Source organism: Dama dama, chromosome 11, assembly GCF_033118175.1.
Source record: "Dama dama isolate Ldn47 chromosome 11, ASM3311817v1, whole genome shotgun sequence".
Classification (NCBI taxonomy): domain Eukaryota; kingdom Metazoa; phylum Chordata; class Mammalia; order Artiodactyla; family Cervidae; genus Dama; species Dama dama.
The window spans coordinates 18,421,793-18,439,706 of NC_083691.1; the positions used below are offsets into that span (position 1 = coordinate 18,421,793).

The 17,914-nt window shown below is 50.5% G+C and overlaps 1 protein-coding gene across 2 annotated transcripts in view; it reads left to right on the plus strand.

Moving 5' to 3' along the window:
* Nucleotides 1-17,459, plus strand: part of ASAP2 (ArfGAP with SH3 domain, ankyrin repeat and PH domain 2) — a 153,203-nt gene extending 135,744 nt beyond the window's left edge. The window contains exons 20-28 of one of the 2 annotated variants that reach the window (XM_061154787.1): nt 87-154; nt 1,641-1,754; nt 3,958-4,210; nt 6,504-6,638; nt 8,107-8,275; nt 12,597-12,646; nt 13,109-13,200; nt 13,561-13,683; nt 14,986-17,459. In XM_061154787.1, coding sequence (XP_061010770.1) covers nt 87-154; nt 1,641-1,754; nt 3,958-4,210; nt 6,504-6,638; nt 8,107-8,275; nt 12,597-12,646; nt 13,109-13,200; nt 13,561-13,683; nt 14,986-15,060 — 1,079 coding nt within the window. In that variant the 3' untranslated portion in view covers nt 15,061-17,459. The remainder of the gene's footprint in view (nt 1-86; nt 155-1,640; nt 1,755-3,957; nt 4,211-6,503; nt 6,639-8,106; nt 8,276-12,596; nt 12,647-13,108; nt 13,201-13,560; nt 13,684-14,985) is intronic. The other variant, XM_061154788.1, reaches the window with a different exon arrangement.
* The last annotated feature ends 455 nt before the right edge of the window (nt 17,460-17,914 follow it).

Below are 17,914 nucleotides of genomic sequence, written 5' to 3' on the forward strand. Positions count from 1 at the left end.
CACTGGGTCTCTGTTTGATAGTCTTCGGGTATCAGACCTTTGCTTGATTTGGCCACAACATGTCCTTTCATCCCACCGTCCCTTAGCTAACGAGTCAGGAGAGACACCACTGGACATTGCCAAGCGACTCAGGCACGAGCGCTGCGAGGAGCTGGTGAGTCTCCCCCGGTGGGGTGGGGGGGTGCCCCTTGGGGAGGGTCCGCAGGAGGGTCCTGAGCAGATCCCAGTGTCCTAGAGGGGACACTCTTGGAGCAAGTGTCCTGGGGCACCTTTAGAGAGGAGGGGACCACCTGCCTAGCGGGACACTTGGAACATGAGTCAGTATTTTCTGGTTGGGCTCTGGTTGGTGTTGTCGGCTCTGGCTTTGGGGGTAAGTGGAGCCAAGGCCCCGGGGTTTGCAGGGAGCTCTACTGCTGTGGCTTGGGAAGGTCACGCCAGCTCTCCCCACTGTTGCCTTGTCTGTAATGTGGAGTCGGCTACGCCAGTCTGTAGGGTCGTCATGGACTTGAACTCTGCGAAGCCGTGGGCACGTACTAAGTGCTCGGTAAACAGAGCAATTAACAGTCACTGCTGTAGAAGATGAGGAACATTATTATTACTATCCTGAGCTCTTTGTATCCATTAACTCATTTAATCTTGATAACCCTTAGGACACTGATTAGTGGGTGCCTACTGTTACCCCTTCGGACACTGATTAGTAGGCGCCTACTCTTTCCTCTTAGGATACTAATTAGTGGGCACCTACTGTTATCCCTTAGGACACTGATTAGTAGGCGCCTACTGTTACCCCTTAGGACATTGATTAGTAGGCGCCTACTGTTACCCCTTAGGACACTGGTTAGTAGGCACCTACTGTTACCCCTTAGAACACTGGTTAGTAGGCACCTACTGTTACCCCTTAGGATACTGATTAAGTAGGCGCCTACTGCTTCCCCTTAGGACACTGATTAGTTGGCCCCTGCTGTTACGCCTTAGGACTCTGATTAGTGGGCACCTACTGTTACCCCTTAGGACACTGATTAGTAGGTACCTACTCTTACTCCATTTTACAGATGAGGAGCCAGCTTCAGAGGGTTAAATAACTTGCCTGAAATCACATGGCTACTGTCTGGCTTTGGAGAAAATTTAGACCCTGATGTGCTAAGACACCCATTTATCTGATGCAATAACTTCTCACCTGTGCATCTAGAATGAAACCAGCTGGCCACCTTCCCAGAGAAAGCTGGGAAAGCAGTCATTTATGTCATTTTTTGCAGGACTTAATTCTCTTGCGCTGGTCAGGAGAAGCGGGGTCTACAGTTAGCGGGCTTGTTCCTTCTTGGATTAAGTGCTCCCTGTGCAGTTGTGGGTACCCAAGGGCTGGCCATTGCCCTTTAGATCTCAAACACTCCTTGGCTGCATGCTGTGACTTTGCAGCTTACAAAGCACTAAATGGGAGTTGTCGGGTTTGAGCTTCCAGGGTATGTGTGGATTTGGGAGGGGCGATTGGCCTGAGACGCAGCAAATTAAATAAGCCAGCCTCATGATGGGGCACAGCTTCTCTGGGGCGCAGACCCGCTGCCTGCTGCCTCTCAATCCACATCTGCTTTACAAGGTCGAGTGTGTGAGCGGAGTCACTGACGGCCCATTGTCATCCTCAGCTAAACCAGGCCTTGTCTGGAAGGTTTAATTCCCATGTTCACGTGGAATATGAATGGCGACTGCTCCACGAAGACCTGGATGAAAGCGACGACGACATGGACGAGAAGTTGCAGGTCTGTGCCAGCTTGCAAAACATGGAGAGTTTTATGATGAGCATCCTTCAGAGTGGTGTGGGCCCCAGCCTTATATTTAGGGCAGAAAGCTGTTGTAGGAAAGGAAATAGAGTTTATTTTTTGCTTCCGCTGATCTCGGTAGTTTTTGGGTTTTACCCATCCCACAACTGCCCCTGTCTCCCAGCTCCTACAAATGTGACTTTACGGGACATTAGTTATGTTATCATGGCAGCCGCTCACCTTCTGATACAAAGGATAGATACAAGAGGGCCTCTGATTCTGGTGGATGTTAGAGAAAGCTCTCTCACTGAGAATAATGTGATGAAAAGCCATGTTTCCCCCAGGAGTGGTTTTTGTGTTCACCGAGTTGATCTTTAAAACCTTCATTGAAATCAGTGACCCTTAGATCTCGTTTGGCCCAACTCTTTTCTCTATCAGATGGCCCATTCAAGCCTCAAGACTGAGAGGCTAGCTTGGCCACAGTGAAGCCAGCACTTGGGGACTGCCCAGGGGCTCTTGCCTCCTCGTCCAGCTGCTCCTCGGGATGCTCTTGCTTGTGCACTTGGGGGCACCCCTGGGAGGTAACCACCTTCACACCCGTCTCAGGGCTCAGAGCCAGACCCATGACAACTACTCCAAAACCTGTATGCCTAGAAGCTGTGAAATTAGAGTGCCATGATGTAAGGTTTTAATTCTTACTGCTGGACTTTAATGTCCTCATATGTATATTTCAGAAATATATGGCGTTTCTGAAAGCTGTTGGACTATTCTGTTTCTTAGAATAAGGAATTTCTGAGTTCGCTCTAAAACAGTATCAAAGTGAGAGGAGCTGGTTATTTTATACTTAGATTTTCCTTTAAAAAAGGTGAAGGTTTTGGACTTCCCTGGTGGCCCAGTGGGTAAGACTCCATGCTCCCAATGAGGGGGCATGGGTTTGATCCCTTCTTGGGGAACTAAGATCTTGTATGGGTCAGCCAAAAAATAAATAAAAAATACAATAAAATAATTTTTTTTTTTTTTTAAAAAGGGAAGCTTTGAAACATCTGCCCCAGCATGAGTGCTTCTTGGTCAGGCACACATCCGTTATCAGGTTCCCAGGGTCATGCAGGCAGGGACTGGGCGGGTCCTGTGGTCCCAGTGAAAGCCCAGCAGCAGTGCTGACACTCACGCCCCCCGCTCCACCCCATCCCTAGCAGAGAGCGGCGGGCGTGGTTCACACAGCCGTACTCCCTGTTGGAATTTAAACTCTGTAGGAAGAACCACCGGCCATTGAGCTCTGTGCACTGAAGCTGAGTGTGAGCCGTTGGTTGGCCGGAGCCTTGACCAGGCAGGTGGTCGTGTGAGGGCAGGTGGGTGTGACAGCCGGTACTCATACCTGCTAAACTCTGGGCTCTGTGCCGGTAGTTAAATTTGTACCCATTTAACAGATGAAAAATAGGATCAGCAAGGCTAGTTTGCTCAAGATCACAGCTGTTATAACAAAGCTGACATTTGAGATAGGAGTTTGATCAAATTTACCCAAGTCCCTGGTTCCTTGCATATGACCTTTAGGTGGAGCAAGGGTCAGCAAACCTATAAAGGGCCAGATGACAGATGTTTTAAGCTTGTGGGCCTAAAATACAAGCCTTTGTTCCAGCTCCTCTCCTCCAGGGTGGTTGGAGAGCAGCCATGGGCAGTGTGTAAACCTCAGGCATGGCTGCTTTCTGCTAATGTTTTACTTGTTAAAACAGGCGGTGGTCCCATAAGTCATAATTTGCTGACCCTGAGCTAGAGGACTCTGTAGAGTCCCGAGTTCTATGGGAGGAAGATGTTGATCTCCCCTGAATTAGCTGTGTGGCTGTTGAGGATCGGTCACAGCTGTGGATGCTGTCTGAGAAGGATGCTCGTGGAGGGGACGTGCAGTGAAAGCAGAGCTACGCCGGGCCAACTCCGGCTGGTACAGATGAAGCAGCTTATGTTCTAAGTTCTTCCCAGGATGAAGGATTGCAGGTTCTTGTAAAGCATGCTTCTTTTGGTGGGTGTGTCCATTAAGAGACACGCTAAGAGTGAGGTTTAGGTCTCGCCGCTGTCCTGCAACGGCAGAGATGCGCTGTGCCCAGGTGGTTGAGTGGCGTGCCTGGGCTTGTCACCAGCACATCCATAGCCATGACTCGGAGGTCAGCGCGTCTGCATCTCACACACTTCTGCCCACCACCCCCCACAGCCCAGCCCCAGTCGGCGAGAAGACCGGCCTGTCAGCTTCTACCAGCTGGGCCCCAGCCAGCTGCCGTCCAGCGCCGCAGCTCTGGCGAGAGACGCCGGCGGCCTGGCCAAGGACAAGCAGAGGGGCTTCGTGCCCAGCCTCCTGCAGAACGAGACATACGGTGCCATCCTGAGTGGCAGCCCGCCGCCCACCCAGCCTGCGGCCCCCGGCTCAGCCAGCGCCCCCCCACTCCCCCCGCGGAACGTCGCCAAAGGTATGTACTGAGCTGTTGGTCGCTCTGGGTGCAGGAGTGCTGTGACTGGGGTCACGCTTTGGGGACTCTGTCCTTGCTTTGTCCCCAGCTAGCTCGCCTGTGGGCCAGCGTCAGGACGCGTTTTTCTTTTGGGTCTTTTGTTTTCGGGTCTTTTAACGTTCTTTGCTTCCAAAATGAGCTCCATCATTCTTAGGATGGTGGGAGTGTGTCTTGGCTTCGTTCTTGTTCTGGGCCGGGCGGTGGCTTGTGTGACTCAGGGACTGCACTGCGCAGGCCTGGGGTGGCCGGGTGAGCCCTGCCGCTGTCCCTGGGTGTTTCCCGCAGACCTGCTTCCTGGTGCTGTTGTCTTTGCTGTCCACCCCTCCCGTTACCTCCATTCTTTCCCTTTCTATCTCTCTCCTGCCTGTACACGGCCAGCTTGTGGCATCTGATTATTTCTTCTCTCTGTGATTCCCCATGAAGTGAAGGATAGAAAGATGCTAATTTGGGAAGCAGTGCTCAGCCTAGCTGTAAAAATACAGAAGAGTCCCCAAGGGTCCTGCTGGCACTTCAGGTGCTGAAGCTTTGCTGTGCTGGCCTCAGTCAGTCTTTCACAGCGTAGTGAATTTGACACCACAGATGCTATTTTCTGTTTTTATAAAAATGGAAACTGAAGGCCCACCCACTCGCCCGCCCGCAAAGGTTAAGTAATTTACCCAGCACTGGAGGCCCACTGGCCATTTTGCTCCTTGAAGGCAGGTTCAGCAGATGGCCAGGCTGGCTGTATGCTGGGGCTCCAGGGGGCTTCCCGAGGGTGGGGGGCAGGAGCCTGCCCTGGGTGTGATGTCCAAGCCCCACGGCGGCTCTAGGCTGATGGCGGCCCCAGAAGTAAGTCCCAGATTGCATTTCGCAGGAGCTGCTCTTGGAGAGGGGCACATAGCCGAGTGGCGGTGATGCTGGGAGGCCTGAAGTCTGTGCTCACAGAGTGGGGTGGCTGTTGCCCCCCACCCCCATCCCTCTGCCCTGGCCGTGGTGCAGGCCCTTCCACACGGCTCTGCCTCAGCGCTCAGGGAGGCCCAGAGGTCACTGGCCACACCGGGCAGTCCTTGCAAACCAGCCCGCCCCCTCCTGCAGAGCCCATTCCTCCTCCCAGGCCTGCGGGGAGCCCCTGTGCAAGGAAGGAGGTCACGCCCTGCAGCTGGAAGGGGCCACGGTGTATGAGGGCCGCTGTGGTCCGGGGGTCTCATGGGGGCGGCTTGTTGCCTCCCCCACCTGCCTCCCAAGTCCCAGGTGTGTATGTTGTCTTATGAGGCTGGAGCTAAATGGTTAGGTCGTTGGCACCTCGTGAGCAGCTTTTCCTGACTGTGTATGTCGTGGGCGGAGAGATTTTCTTTTGCTCCGTTGGGTCACAGAACAGTGGTAGAAAGCTGTTCACCTGTGTTTCTTGGCTTCCTTCAAGTCTTAAGATGAGAAGGGTTTGGAGGGTTCCCCTTTTCTTCCTTTGGTGATGGAGATCACCTTTCACCCCCTCCAGCCCACTGAAGCCTATCTTTGTTTTCTGTCTGTTCTACCCTTGATCCACGTGGACCCCAACAAATGGAAGAAGGTCAGTGCTGTCCCCGTCAGCAGACGTGGGCAGCCCCCCCCACCCCAGGTCTGCCCTATGTGGCTGTGGCCTGTTTTCATCTCCAGGCCCAGCCAGCCATGTGAGCCACATGCAGCCTCAGACACGGTCACGCCTGTGCCCTGGGCTGACGCCGCTCCCTGAGGAGGAGCGGGCAGAGGAAGGGTGTCACCAGGTGCCGGCGTCCAGCCAGAAATACATCTGCCCTTCACCAGCTGTGTGTGACTTGGCCCTCCTCTCACGTGCTCTGTCTGAGGACAGGTGCCCCCACCCTGGCCCCCAGCGAGGTGCTGACCCCATGGGAGGACGTAAATGGGTAGAGACGAGCAGATGTCCCATCCCTGAATGCAGCGCTCAAGAGGGTCACTGTGGTTATCATTTCTCTCTTCAGACAGTACTTCCATTAGAGACATTGGTAAGATGGAGACCAACTGGGAATTTTCCCAGGAGCATCGTTGGTTTGGTGTGTATTGGTATCTGTCTTCCAGGTGCCAGAAAGAATTCTTTTTTTTAAACAAATGAGCGGCCTGTTTGTGGTCTGACCGCTGTTCTGTCCACAGAAGGGTCACGTTTCCCGTCGCACAGGCAGAGGATCAATAATGCCGTGTTCTGTTTCTGTTTTTGTTCTGTGCTCCTGCGTGCGTGTGCATGCCTGCGTGTGCATGGGCGTGCGTGTGCGTGCGTGTGCAGCTCAGCCAGCCTCCTCTGCTAACGCCCCGTGGAAGACAAACTCTGTAAGCGTGGACAGTATAAGCCGGCAGCGATCTTCGTCAGATCCGCCCGCTGTCCATCCACCGCTGCCCCCTCTCCGCGTGACATCTACCAGTACGTTTTTTTTTCCTTTTACCTTTCTTGCCGTCGGGCTTCAATACTACATGGTTGGCTGGTGGGGAGGAGGGGGTTGGTGGTCCTCTCGGCCGCCACGTGGGGAGCAAGCCCCAGCCTGCACGCTGCTGGGGGCTCCCCCGTGGCCCCCTCCTCCCTGGCAGCTGGCCGCTGTCTGTCCCACTCCCCACGGGGTCCACCCCCACTCTTCTCTGTCTCCAAGCACTCCAGCAGCGTTTCTTTCTCTCGCACGTTGGTGCCGGGGCCTCCTCTGGCTGTTCCGTGCTTCGGGGTACCGGCTTGTGTTCCTGTGGATTAGAATCTGCTCTGTGTTTCCCTTCAGTGTCATGTGTCCACCAGGGGGAGGGGCGGGGGGTGCAAAGCGGGGTTGGGGGGTGGCGACTGGACCAGGGAGGCGAGGCCTGGACACTATAGGAGGGGCTCTGGGCTCTCGGGGTGCGGGTCCACTCCGAGAGCGCTGAGGGTTTCTCTGGGTTTCCTTAGCTGGAGTTAAGGTGGGAGAAACCACCCCGGCTGCAGTCGGTGCCCTCCGGGTGCTGGAGGCCAAGCGGGCAGCTGCCTCGGGGAGGGGCTTCCAGAGGCTGCAGTGGGACAGGGGCACCCAGGTCCGGAGGCGGCAGCGAGGAGGTCCGTGGTGAGAGGCGCCCAGCAGGTCTCTGAAGCCCACTCTTCTGCCTCATGGTCCTGAGTCCCCGGGACTGTAGATAGGCATGCGAGAGTCTGCCTTTTGACTTTGCTTTTAAAGCTTATGAAAAAAGGAAAGAAAGCCTGAACTGGACCCCTCCCTGCTCAGCCAGCGCCCCCCACCTCTGCCGTCTGGGGCCGAGGCTCCTGAGGTGTCCACGTCCAGGCCCGGGGGCAGGTCACTGCCTCTGCTCGGACTGCAGGACACGGGTGCTGGCCGTTGAGAAGGGCGCTGATATTTGTCAGCAAACGGGAAGGAGGCTCAAGGTCTGGCCCCTTGTCTTACCAGCCCCATGCCCTCACTGAAAGCCTCGGCTCCCTCATTCTCTGTAAAACATAGAGAATATAACTTGTTGCCCTGTCCCCTTAGAGACAGGAAGCCTTCACGGAGTTGGCCCCAGACTGACCGACTGGCCACTGGGTGACATGGGTGGGCCCCAGGGCAGGAACCAGGACAGGCCTCCTACAGCTGCTTCTCCAGGTTCCCTGGAGGATGGAAGACCCAGTTGGCTTCCCCAGGAGGGGTTCTAGCTGAGAAAACACCCCCCAGGCCCATGGAGTCATTTTAATCCTCCCTTAAGGCCTAGAAGGACTCTCCACTGATACTGCTGTCTGAAAAGTCTTTGGTGGAAGTGGGTGTTTTCCTCGTGAAATAGTGGAAGGAGAAAAGGAAGCCCTCGTCAAAGGAACCTTGGGTGGGGAGCCTGGGAATATGACGCCTGGAGGCTAACCCTCTGTCTCTCTCTCTTTTTTCTCTCTGCAGACCCCTTGGCTCCCACGCCACCCCCTCCGGTGGCCAAAACGCCCAGTGTGATCGAAGCCTTGAGCCAGCAGAGCAAGCCAGCCCAGCCTGGACTCCCACCCAGCAAAGCCCCGCCACCCTTGCCGCCCCAGCCGCCCAGCCGCCTCCCCCAGAAGAGGCCTGCTCCCGGGTAACTGTGCTCGTCTATGTCCCCCTCGGGGGCCAACCAGGTCACCATCCATGCTTCCTGCCTTCAGGGGGCTTCCCAGTGCACCCACTCCACAACTTCACCTGCTGGGGTTTCTCTGAATGTTTGAAATCATCCACGTTTCAAATTCTGCTATGACCCCTGAGGTCAAATGTTGCATGACTAATTCATTAGGTTTCAGGGGTCTTCAAAATAATTTACCAAGAATATACTGCAAACATTTCATACCAGTGTGTGTCTTATATCCACATGATGAATTTAGATTTCTGTCGAACATAGACACTGGGACTGGGGGAGTTAAACTCCTCAAGACACAGGGCCTCTAGGTCTTACTTGTTGTTCACTCATAGGATTATCTTGAATACATGAACTCTTTGCAGTGCAGGGCATGTATTTCCAACAAACTAGGACATTTTCCTACATAAACATAACACAGCCAGCCAGATCAGGAAATTAACATGGTTGTTATTATTTAGTCGCTAAGTTGCGTCTGACACTTTGCGACCCCATGGACTGTAGCCTGCTAGGCTTCTCTGTCCATGGGATTCTCCAGGCAAGAATACTGGAGTGGGTAGCCATTTCCTTCTCCGGTGGATCTTTCTGACCCAAGGATCGAGCCCATGTCTCCTGCATTGGCAGGCGGATTCTTTACCACTGAGCCTACCTTCCAAAATGCAGACTCCAGGTTTTGCCATTTGTCTAAATAAATGTCCTTTACCACATTTATTGTAGTAAAGCTCATGGGATCCAGTTCATGGCTTTCAGTATGGATCTTTATGGTAAAGAAATGGTTCCTTTTAGTGGAATGATACTTAAGACGCCAAGATCTGGGTGGTCGGTGTCTTCATTGCCGTTGGAGTGTCAGTGCTCCCAGGCAGGCCTTCTGAATGATCAGAACTGGGGATACATAACGTGTATATTCATACATATACATGCATGCTTGTATACATGTATAAACATGTTTATTTCTGTTTCTTGTCTATGTGGATGGAAATCCATGAGTTCACACTGTCTCCAGTTTCTCTGGTTCTAAGTAACAAACTACACCAAAATGTATTGACATAAGACACAACTGTCTTATTATGCTCATGAGTTTGGGTCAGCACAGGGGGAGTGACTTGTGTTTACTTGACAATATCTGGGCCTTTAGCTGAAAAGATCCGAGGGCTGGGGGTTGTTCAACACAGAGCGATTCATCAGAGGAGGCCTCCCCAGTTCACACACGTGGTTGGTGCTGTCTGTCAGCTGGGGCTCTCGGCTGGAATACTTAACGTGTCCTGGCCCGTCTCACATCAGGGTGACTAGGCCCAAGAGCAAGTCCTGGAAACCAGTAGGGCATCATGGCTGCCTTCTACTACTGCTCGGCACAGGCAGAGCCTGGACTCAGTCAGGGGAGGGTGGGGCATTGCAGTGGCCATGCAGTCCATTCTTGGTGTTTTAAACGCTCCACAGGGTTCACTCTATTATAGCTTTTTATTCCTTTCTGCACTTGTTACTCCCTTTTCTAATGGTAAAAAAGTCCGGCTCCCATGTTTACATGACTGATCGGTACCCTTATGAAATGCATCTCCCATCCCCGCCTTCTCCTTTGTGCAGAAGCTTCCTCTCCCTGCTGGAATCTGGGACCCTCCTGGGTCTCCAGCTCCCCTGACAGGCCAGCCCCTTCCCGCAGCCAGGTGGATGCCTTCCTGTATCCCCTCAGGCAAACCCCCATCAGGCCCCCGTCCATGGACACCTCGGGCTCTGACTCCCCGGGGTGAGGTGGTCTGTTTTCATCCCTGCTCCCAAGTAGATGATGGAGCCTCTCAACATAGAAACTACATCCTTTATCTGAGAAATCATCATTGATTTTTTTTTTTTAATAACTTAGCATCTGTATTTTTCTGTTCTAACTTGTAGTCCAATTCTTACTATTCAGATATCGGATCCCCTTGGCCTTTCCTCTATGTGTATCACCTTTTCTCTTTATTAGAGTAAGCTGATTGCTCTAACAGCCTACCCCTGGACCATCTCAGTGGTTTAACATAAGGAATTCACTTCTTGCTCCCACGAGTTGAGTGTCCCCATTCTTGCTTGTACAGCAAACCCAAGGGGGTGAGTCAGAGACCCACACCCCTTCTACTTCTGACTCCACCATCTTTATCCCCTGGGCCGAGGGTTAATTCCAGATTGCCGGGAGAAATATCAGTAACCTCATATATGCAGATGACACCACCCTTATGGCAGAAAATGAAGAACTAAAGAGCCTCTTGATGAAAGTGAAAGAGGAGAGTGAAAAAGTTGACTTAAAACTCAACATTCAGAAAACTAAGATCATGACATCTGGTCCCATCACTTCATGGCAAGTAGATGGGGAAGCAATGGAAACAGAAACTTTATTTTGGGGGGCTCCAAAATCACTGCAGATGGTGACTGCAGCCTTGAAATTAAAAGACGCTTGTTCCTTGAAAGAAAAACTATGACCAACCTAGACAGCATATTAAAAAGCAGAGACATTACTTTGCCGACAAAGGTCCATCTAGTCAAGGCTATGGTTTTTCCAGTAGTCATGTATGGATGTGAGAGTTGGACTATAAAGAAAGCTGAGCACTGAAGAATTGATGCTTTTGAACTGTGGCATTGGAGGAGACTCTTGCGAGTCCCTTGGACTGCAAAGAAATCCAACCAGTCCATCCTAAAGGAAATCAGTCCTGAATATTCATTGGAAGGACTGATGCTGAAGCTGAAGCTCCAATACTTTGGTCACCTGATGTGAAGAACCAACTCATTTGAAAAGACCCAGATGCTGGAAAAGATTGAAGGCAGGAGGAGAAGGGGATGACAGAGGATGAGATGGTTGGATGGCATCACCAACGTGATGGACATGAGTTTGAGCAAGCTCCAGGAGTTGGTGATGGACAGGGAAGCCTGGCGTGCTGCAGTCCCCGGGTCGCAAAGAGTTGGACACAGCTGAGCGACTGAACTGACTGAGGCTTAATACTGCAGGAGAAACTGGGAGGGCTAGCAAACCCCTGGGGCCTGAGTGATGCTCTCTCTCAGACCAGTCCCGTGGCCCCACCTAGAGGCAGGGGCTGGAAGTGCAGCTGCACTGCAGAGGGGCCAGCTCCCAGCCCGCTTCTGGTTCTCCATTCCGGCCTTGTTTCCCTGCTTGCTTGCTTGCTCGCTTGCTTGCTTTTTACAGTCAGCTTTCTGGGAGATTTTCTCAGCTTTTTGTGATCATATAATGTTCATGTTAATAGTATCCTGTTGGTTTCATGGACTCATTTTCTCTCATCTCTTCCACGATTCTTTTCGTTCTGACTTCTGTTATGTCATAGATGTTTCCCGTAGGTGTGGTCTTCCCTGTCACTAAGTTGCCCCTTCAGTTGCAGCACTAGAAGCTGGCAGACTGCACCCTGATGCACAGAGGAGCTGCTGGCCTGGGTCTTGCTGTATAGAGCAGTCTCCCTGGGTGGCCCTGGTACTGGACACCGCAGGTTCCTTAGAGAACAGACTTCTAGTCTATTGCCTGAACGGAGCGTGTTTTCTGGTAGTCAAACGTAGAAATAAAGATAAGCTTTCACTTGGCCCCTCGGTCCTGAGGGGAGCCGAGCCATGGTCAGTCTCGGGGGGTTACAGGCAGCAGGAGTCATGGTACAGAGGACGACACCGGCCAGTGGGGCCCAGACAGTCCTGGCAGAGCCCCCAGGGCCCGCGGATTGATCCAGCCCCACCTGCCACCGGAGGAGACCTGGGCCACGTGGGACGGGAACGTCGGAGGCAGAGCTGGTTCTCAGCGCCCAGCTTCCTGCCCAGACCCGGGGTGTCAGCCGCAGGCTCACACAGGACAGGGGAGTCCTGGGAGGAGCCTAGTTTTGGAAAAAGGAACCCCTGGGGGCTGGCGCTGTCCTCTGGGCCTCTCTCTCTTTCTTTTTCCAAGAGAAAAAGAATTAACTTGGATGGCAGTTGATAAAATTAGCTTGCCCGTTTTCAGTTTGAACACGGACAGGTCCTGTAGAACAGGGAGTGAGGTAGGGTGGTCACGTGCCTTTTGGGCCTACTGTACCAGTGACTCTAGGCTGCCCAGTCATGGTCAAGAACCCGCCTGCCAATGCAGGAGACGTAAGAGACGCGGGTTCGATCCCTGGGTCAGGAAGTTCCCCTGGAGAAGGGCATGGCAACCCACTCCAGTATTCTGGCTGGAGAATCCCATGGACAGAGGAGTGTGGTGGGTTACAGTCTGTGGGGTCGCCCAGAGTTGGACACGACTGAGCAACTTAGCATGCACGCATGTACCAGTGACACTATTTCCCCTTCTTCGTAGGCCTGACAAGTCAAGCCCACTGATTAACAAAGGCCAGCCGAGAGGACCTGGTAATTATTTCACGTGAACTGGTCTGTGAGGGCAGAGTGGGGGATGTATCCCGTCGCGGTCAGCCCTGTCTCCTGGCCCAGCTGTCCTGTCCAGGGCAGGGCAGCCACCCTGCCCCCCCGCAGAGCCCCTGGTGCCCCTGTTCCTGGGGCTGCCCGGTACCATACCCCACATTCCACTCTCCTTCTGCCACTGGGGGCGGGTGGGGGGCCCGGCAGGGGATGGGGGAGGTGATCAGTGGAGGAGGTTATAGCGTCTGCCCCACAATGACAGCTGCAGGCCGGCACAATGTACAAAGGCCGCAGGGAAGTCACAAGTTTCTTTGGCCTTCAGGGGATTTTCTGTCAATGATTAGAAAAACCTCAGGAAACCTGCCTTGTGAATCTGACACAATGGCTTTTACGTTGTCTCGTGGTGATGGCTGAGGGGGCATATTGTGAAGTTGACTCATTTTGGCCCTAAAGCAGTGGACCTCTCTGGAACAGAAGCTCTGGGTCCTCTGTCCAATGCCATGGTCATGCAGCCCCCTGCGCCCATGCCCAGGAAGTCCCAGACGGTGAGTGGACGAGCCCCTTCTTTTCTGCCTCTCTGCTCTGGCTGGGAGTGTGCGGGTTATCCTCCAAGGGCTCAGATCTAAGCTGGACATGGCCCAGAGCTCACAGCTGACGGGCTGGCTCTAGGACCAACCCCTGTCTGCACACCAGGCACCGGACTGCCACTCTCTTCCCTGGGTTGGCCTCCTCCAGGAAGTCCCCCTGCCCCAAGCTGCACTGAGCCTCCCCAAGTTGACCCTGGTGGGTGCACAGGCCTGTAGGCTTGCAGGCCCCGGGGACCCGTTGGAAGCAAAGCGGCCCGGTTCTCCCCGAGCAGGCGTGTCTCCCCACACACTGAGCCCTGAGCCCCCTTCTTAACACAGACCAAGCTGAAGCCCAAGCGGGTCAAAGCCCTGTACAACTGTGTGGCCGACAACCCTGACGAGCTGACGTTCTCCGAGGGGGACGTGATCATCGTGGATGGCGAGGAGGACCAGGAGTGGTGGGTGAGTCTGGGCCTGGGGGGGGTCTTTCCCCAGGTGAGGCTGCCCTGTCCTGAGCAGCCTCAGCTGTCCTTTGTGTTTCTCCCCACTTCCGAGGGGTCCCTCCTTGGGTGGGCGGGCCATGTGGGCTGCAGTTTCCAGAGCGCACCTGAGGGTCTGCAAGGAGGACGTGGCCTTGGGAGTCTCGGGCTGCTGCCTCCTCCACAGTGCAACGACAGATTAGTGCTTTTTAAACTTTAGATTCTGACCAGCAGTGGATGTGTACTTAGTTATTGCTAAGTCGTGTCTGACTGTCTGCGACCCCATGGACTGAAGCCCACCAGGCTCCTCTGTCCATGGGATTTCCCAGGCAAGAATACAGGAGTGGGTTGTCATTTCCTTCTCCAGGGGATCATCCTGACCCAGGGATCGCACCTGGGTCTCTTCCATCCCCTGCTTTGGCAGGCAGGTTCTTCTTCTGCTGAGCCACCAGGGAAGCCCAGTGAGTTGACAGTGGAAACCTGAAGTCACAGCCAGCCTCAGCCTTTTTTTAATAGAAATATACGGCATGGTGTTCCCTGGTGGCCTAGTGGGTAGAACTTGGGTGTTTTTCACTGCCGTGGCCCCTGGTTCAATCCCTGGTCAGGGAACTAATATCCTGCAAGTCGCATGGCATGGCCAAAATGAATAAGATACCTCTTCAGTTTTTCTGTATATTTTTTTAAAAAACGTATCAAGTGCAGAAATGCTGCCCCTAATCTCCAGGGCTCCTCATTTTAAAAAAAAAAAAAAAATTTACATTTTGGTGCTTTTCTTTTAGACTTTTACTTATCTAATTTACATCATTGAGATCAGACTTGATATAGAACTTACATAATTTTCCCAGAGCAAAAGTGAATGATTTACTGAAGTCTCATAAATGCTTGCCTACATTTAAATAGGACTCCCTCGTGTTTGCCACTTTCTGTGACTTTAAAGCTCACAAGCTTCTGACATTCAGTCCCTTTGTCTATTGAAAAAACAAAAACACAGATCGGGGTGGTGGTCAGATCCTGTCCTATGTGCCCCCCAAGACTGCCAGGACTGTAGTGGGGGCGTCTTTGAGGGCACCAACTGGCCTTGAACAGGAGTTCTGAGTAGTAGGCAGGGATGGTTTGAAATGTGAGTGGAAGAAAAAACAGCTTAGATGTTTTACCCAAGTAATTCTTTCCCAGAAGAAGTTCTTCCGGACAGTTTTTTTTTTTCTCCCCTCCAAATGCTAAAATGCCCTTCAGAGTTTCCAGCATTTGGAATTTTTATAACCACCTAACCTTGTACTCGTTTCAGATCGGCCACATTGACGGAGATCCAAGTCGCAAGGGCGCATTTCCCGTGTCTTTTGTGCACTTTATTGCTGACTGAATTGCTACTGAAGAAAACACTTCTTTTAAAAGTCATGTCCTGTTTCATTTTGGTACCAGTACTCTTGCCAGATAACCTGTCTCATGACTTGTACCCTACCCACTTTCTCTAATGCCACTGTTCTGCTTTATAAACTCAAAAGGCAATTTATATATATATCAATGAATTGTTTTTATATTTTGTGTTTTTCATGAAACATTGCTATACTTTTATTAGGAAAAACTCAATTTCCTAAGAGGTGAACTGAAAAGTGATTTTTTTTTTTCCTGAAAAGTGATTTTAACTACATAATCAAGCCTGAATCTACAGCATTAGCTGAACCTCAAAGTAGTTTGGACTGTTGGGAAGAAATGCGTCCTGCTTTTCTTGGCCCATTTCTTTAGTCGGTGACCTTTAACACAGTTATTCTTTTTAGGAAGCCGGTAAACTTTTGCTTTCCAATTCTGCAGCTAATCTGCACTTTCTAGATAAAATGCTTCAGTTCACCTTTAAAGACTTAAAAAAAAAAAAATACCTTGAAAGATTTCCTTTGAAATCCACCCAACATTTATTTAAAGCAACTTGGGAGTGTATACGTAAGCGTTGTATTTTCCAGCACCTGGTGTGTGAGGTTACAGCCGTCATTGTATCCTGCATGAGTGTGTAAACTATTGTGAACAAGCCTACCTAAGCCAACTAGGGATGGTTTGCTATGGCATACGTCAGCTCCAGATTGTATAAAACTGCATTTCCTGAATTCGGTTGAAAACTAAAGATGACGGATTGCGACACGGTTCTTCAAGCTAGTTTATACGCTTTAGGTGTCCTGGGATTCGCTTTCTCGAGCCCCCTGGTTGCAGCCAGAGTACCGTCACTGAGTCCTCGCTGTTTCCTGTCCAGTGTACCGCTGCCTTCCCTTCTAGCTCGAGAGAATGTTTCCTCGATTTAGTGTCTTGTCTTCATAGAATATACCAACAGGAATGGTAGTTACACTGTCTTGCAATTTAATCTGTCCACTTGTTTGTAATCACGAACATATCAGAAATCTGTAGGTTCCAGGTAATAAAATAACCCCAGACATCCGGACTTCCTGTTGAAGTCCATCATATCATTCTTAAACTTAAGCTACTAGAGGCAGGGGGGTGGGGGTTAGGTTGTATACAATAAAATAAAAACTCATTAGGTTTAATGAACTTGACTATCATACCTCTACTTAGTCATGGTGGGTGTAAGATTCAGAGTAGGTATGTTGAAAAATTTGGCGCTCTCTGAGAATAAATAGGCATATAATGCCCACTTAGATTTTTACCAAAAGCGGTAAATTTAAGGATAGGCTTGGAAAGCAAGGTGACAATGCTGTTTCTGCATGTCATGATGGTACATTTGATTGAAGCAGCCTGTCTTTATTATGCAAGACTCTTGTTGAGTGTAGAGCTTTTTTTTTTTTTTTTAAAATTTCATTGTTTTGTTTTTTTATTTCACTGATATTATAAAGGAAGACAGAACAAACTGGAATGTTTTATGATGTTGTATGGCAATTTCGTTTTTTACCTTTCAAAGTTCCGGGTAAAAATGTGTTAGATCTGTAATTAAAGTCTTTATTTCTTTTTTTTTTAAGCACTACATCTGTTTTCACTAATTGTTCGTTTCTGTTTTTGAACCCTTCATTAGTTAATTCTCTCATAGATTGAAGAACATAAACAGATGTTTTGCACAGTGCACTTCATATGTATATTTTAGCACAGCCCTCCCACATCCATACCTTATAATCAATCAGCCTTTTGCCTACTTGGTGCCAGCTATATAAGGAATTAATGTTGATCCATATCAACATTGGAACACCAGTCCCAAACTGATATATCAGGTTCACTGGTACATACATAAATATCTAGGAAATATTTTCCCAGTCTACAATTTGGTGGTGCTATTGTGCGGTAATTAATATTACTCTTGCCGGAGGAGAAATTATATTAACTTCCCTACTAATGATGTCCTTTCCTAGTTATTTGCTCTTTGCAAATTAAAAAAAAGCAACTGAGAAAAAGGAAAACACTGTAGATAATCTATTTATATTTAAAGTTTACGTTTTGTGACCTCAGCTGCAGGATTCTGGCATTTGGCATGCCATCCTCCATCAGGTCTGACCTCTAGGGATGGCAACTCAGAAATCTGTCTACGGACTAATGGTTAGCGTGTGATCTGTGAAGGGTGGGAACCACGACTGCAGCCTGGATGCTATCTGAGATGTATGATATTCAATTCATTCACTCGATTATTTCCGTCTAGTTGCAGCGCAACTGTATATATTGTATAACCTAAATCAGTTATTTTCATTGTCCTAATTAGAGCATGTTTAATAAGTTTACTCTTCTTGTTAACTAGTCATCTGACTGGAAAAAAATAAAATACTTTTAAATGGACATGGTGTTTTTCATGTTTTTAATCTTTTGAGTGTTCAGTTGCTTCAGTAATGTCTGACTTTTTGCAACCCCATGGACTGTGGCTCACCAGGCTCCTCTGTCCATGGAATTTTCCAGACAAGAATACTGGAGTGGGTTGCCATGCCCTCCTCAAGGGGATCTTCCCAACCCAGGGATCGAACTACCACGTCTCTTTCGTCTCTTGAATTGGCAGGCAAGTTCTTTACCACTAGTGCCACCTGGGAAGCCCCCTTTAGTAAAGCACTGTATATAAAAAGACTTTTAAAAAAAAATACACTAGTCTACTGAACATGAAATTCTTCACAGTGTAGGACTTCTAACATGATCAATAATCTCTGAGGGTTTTCAAAGATAATTACTGTGGTTTATATTGTGGTTTGCTAACAAGTTATCCTGACAACACACCTTGTATTAAAGTTTCCCTTTTTGTGACT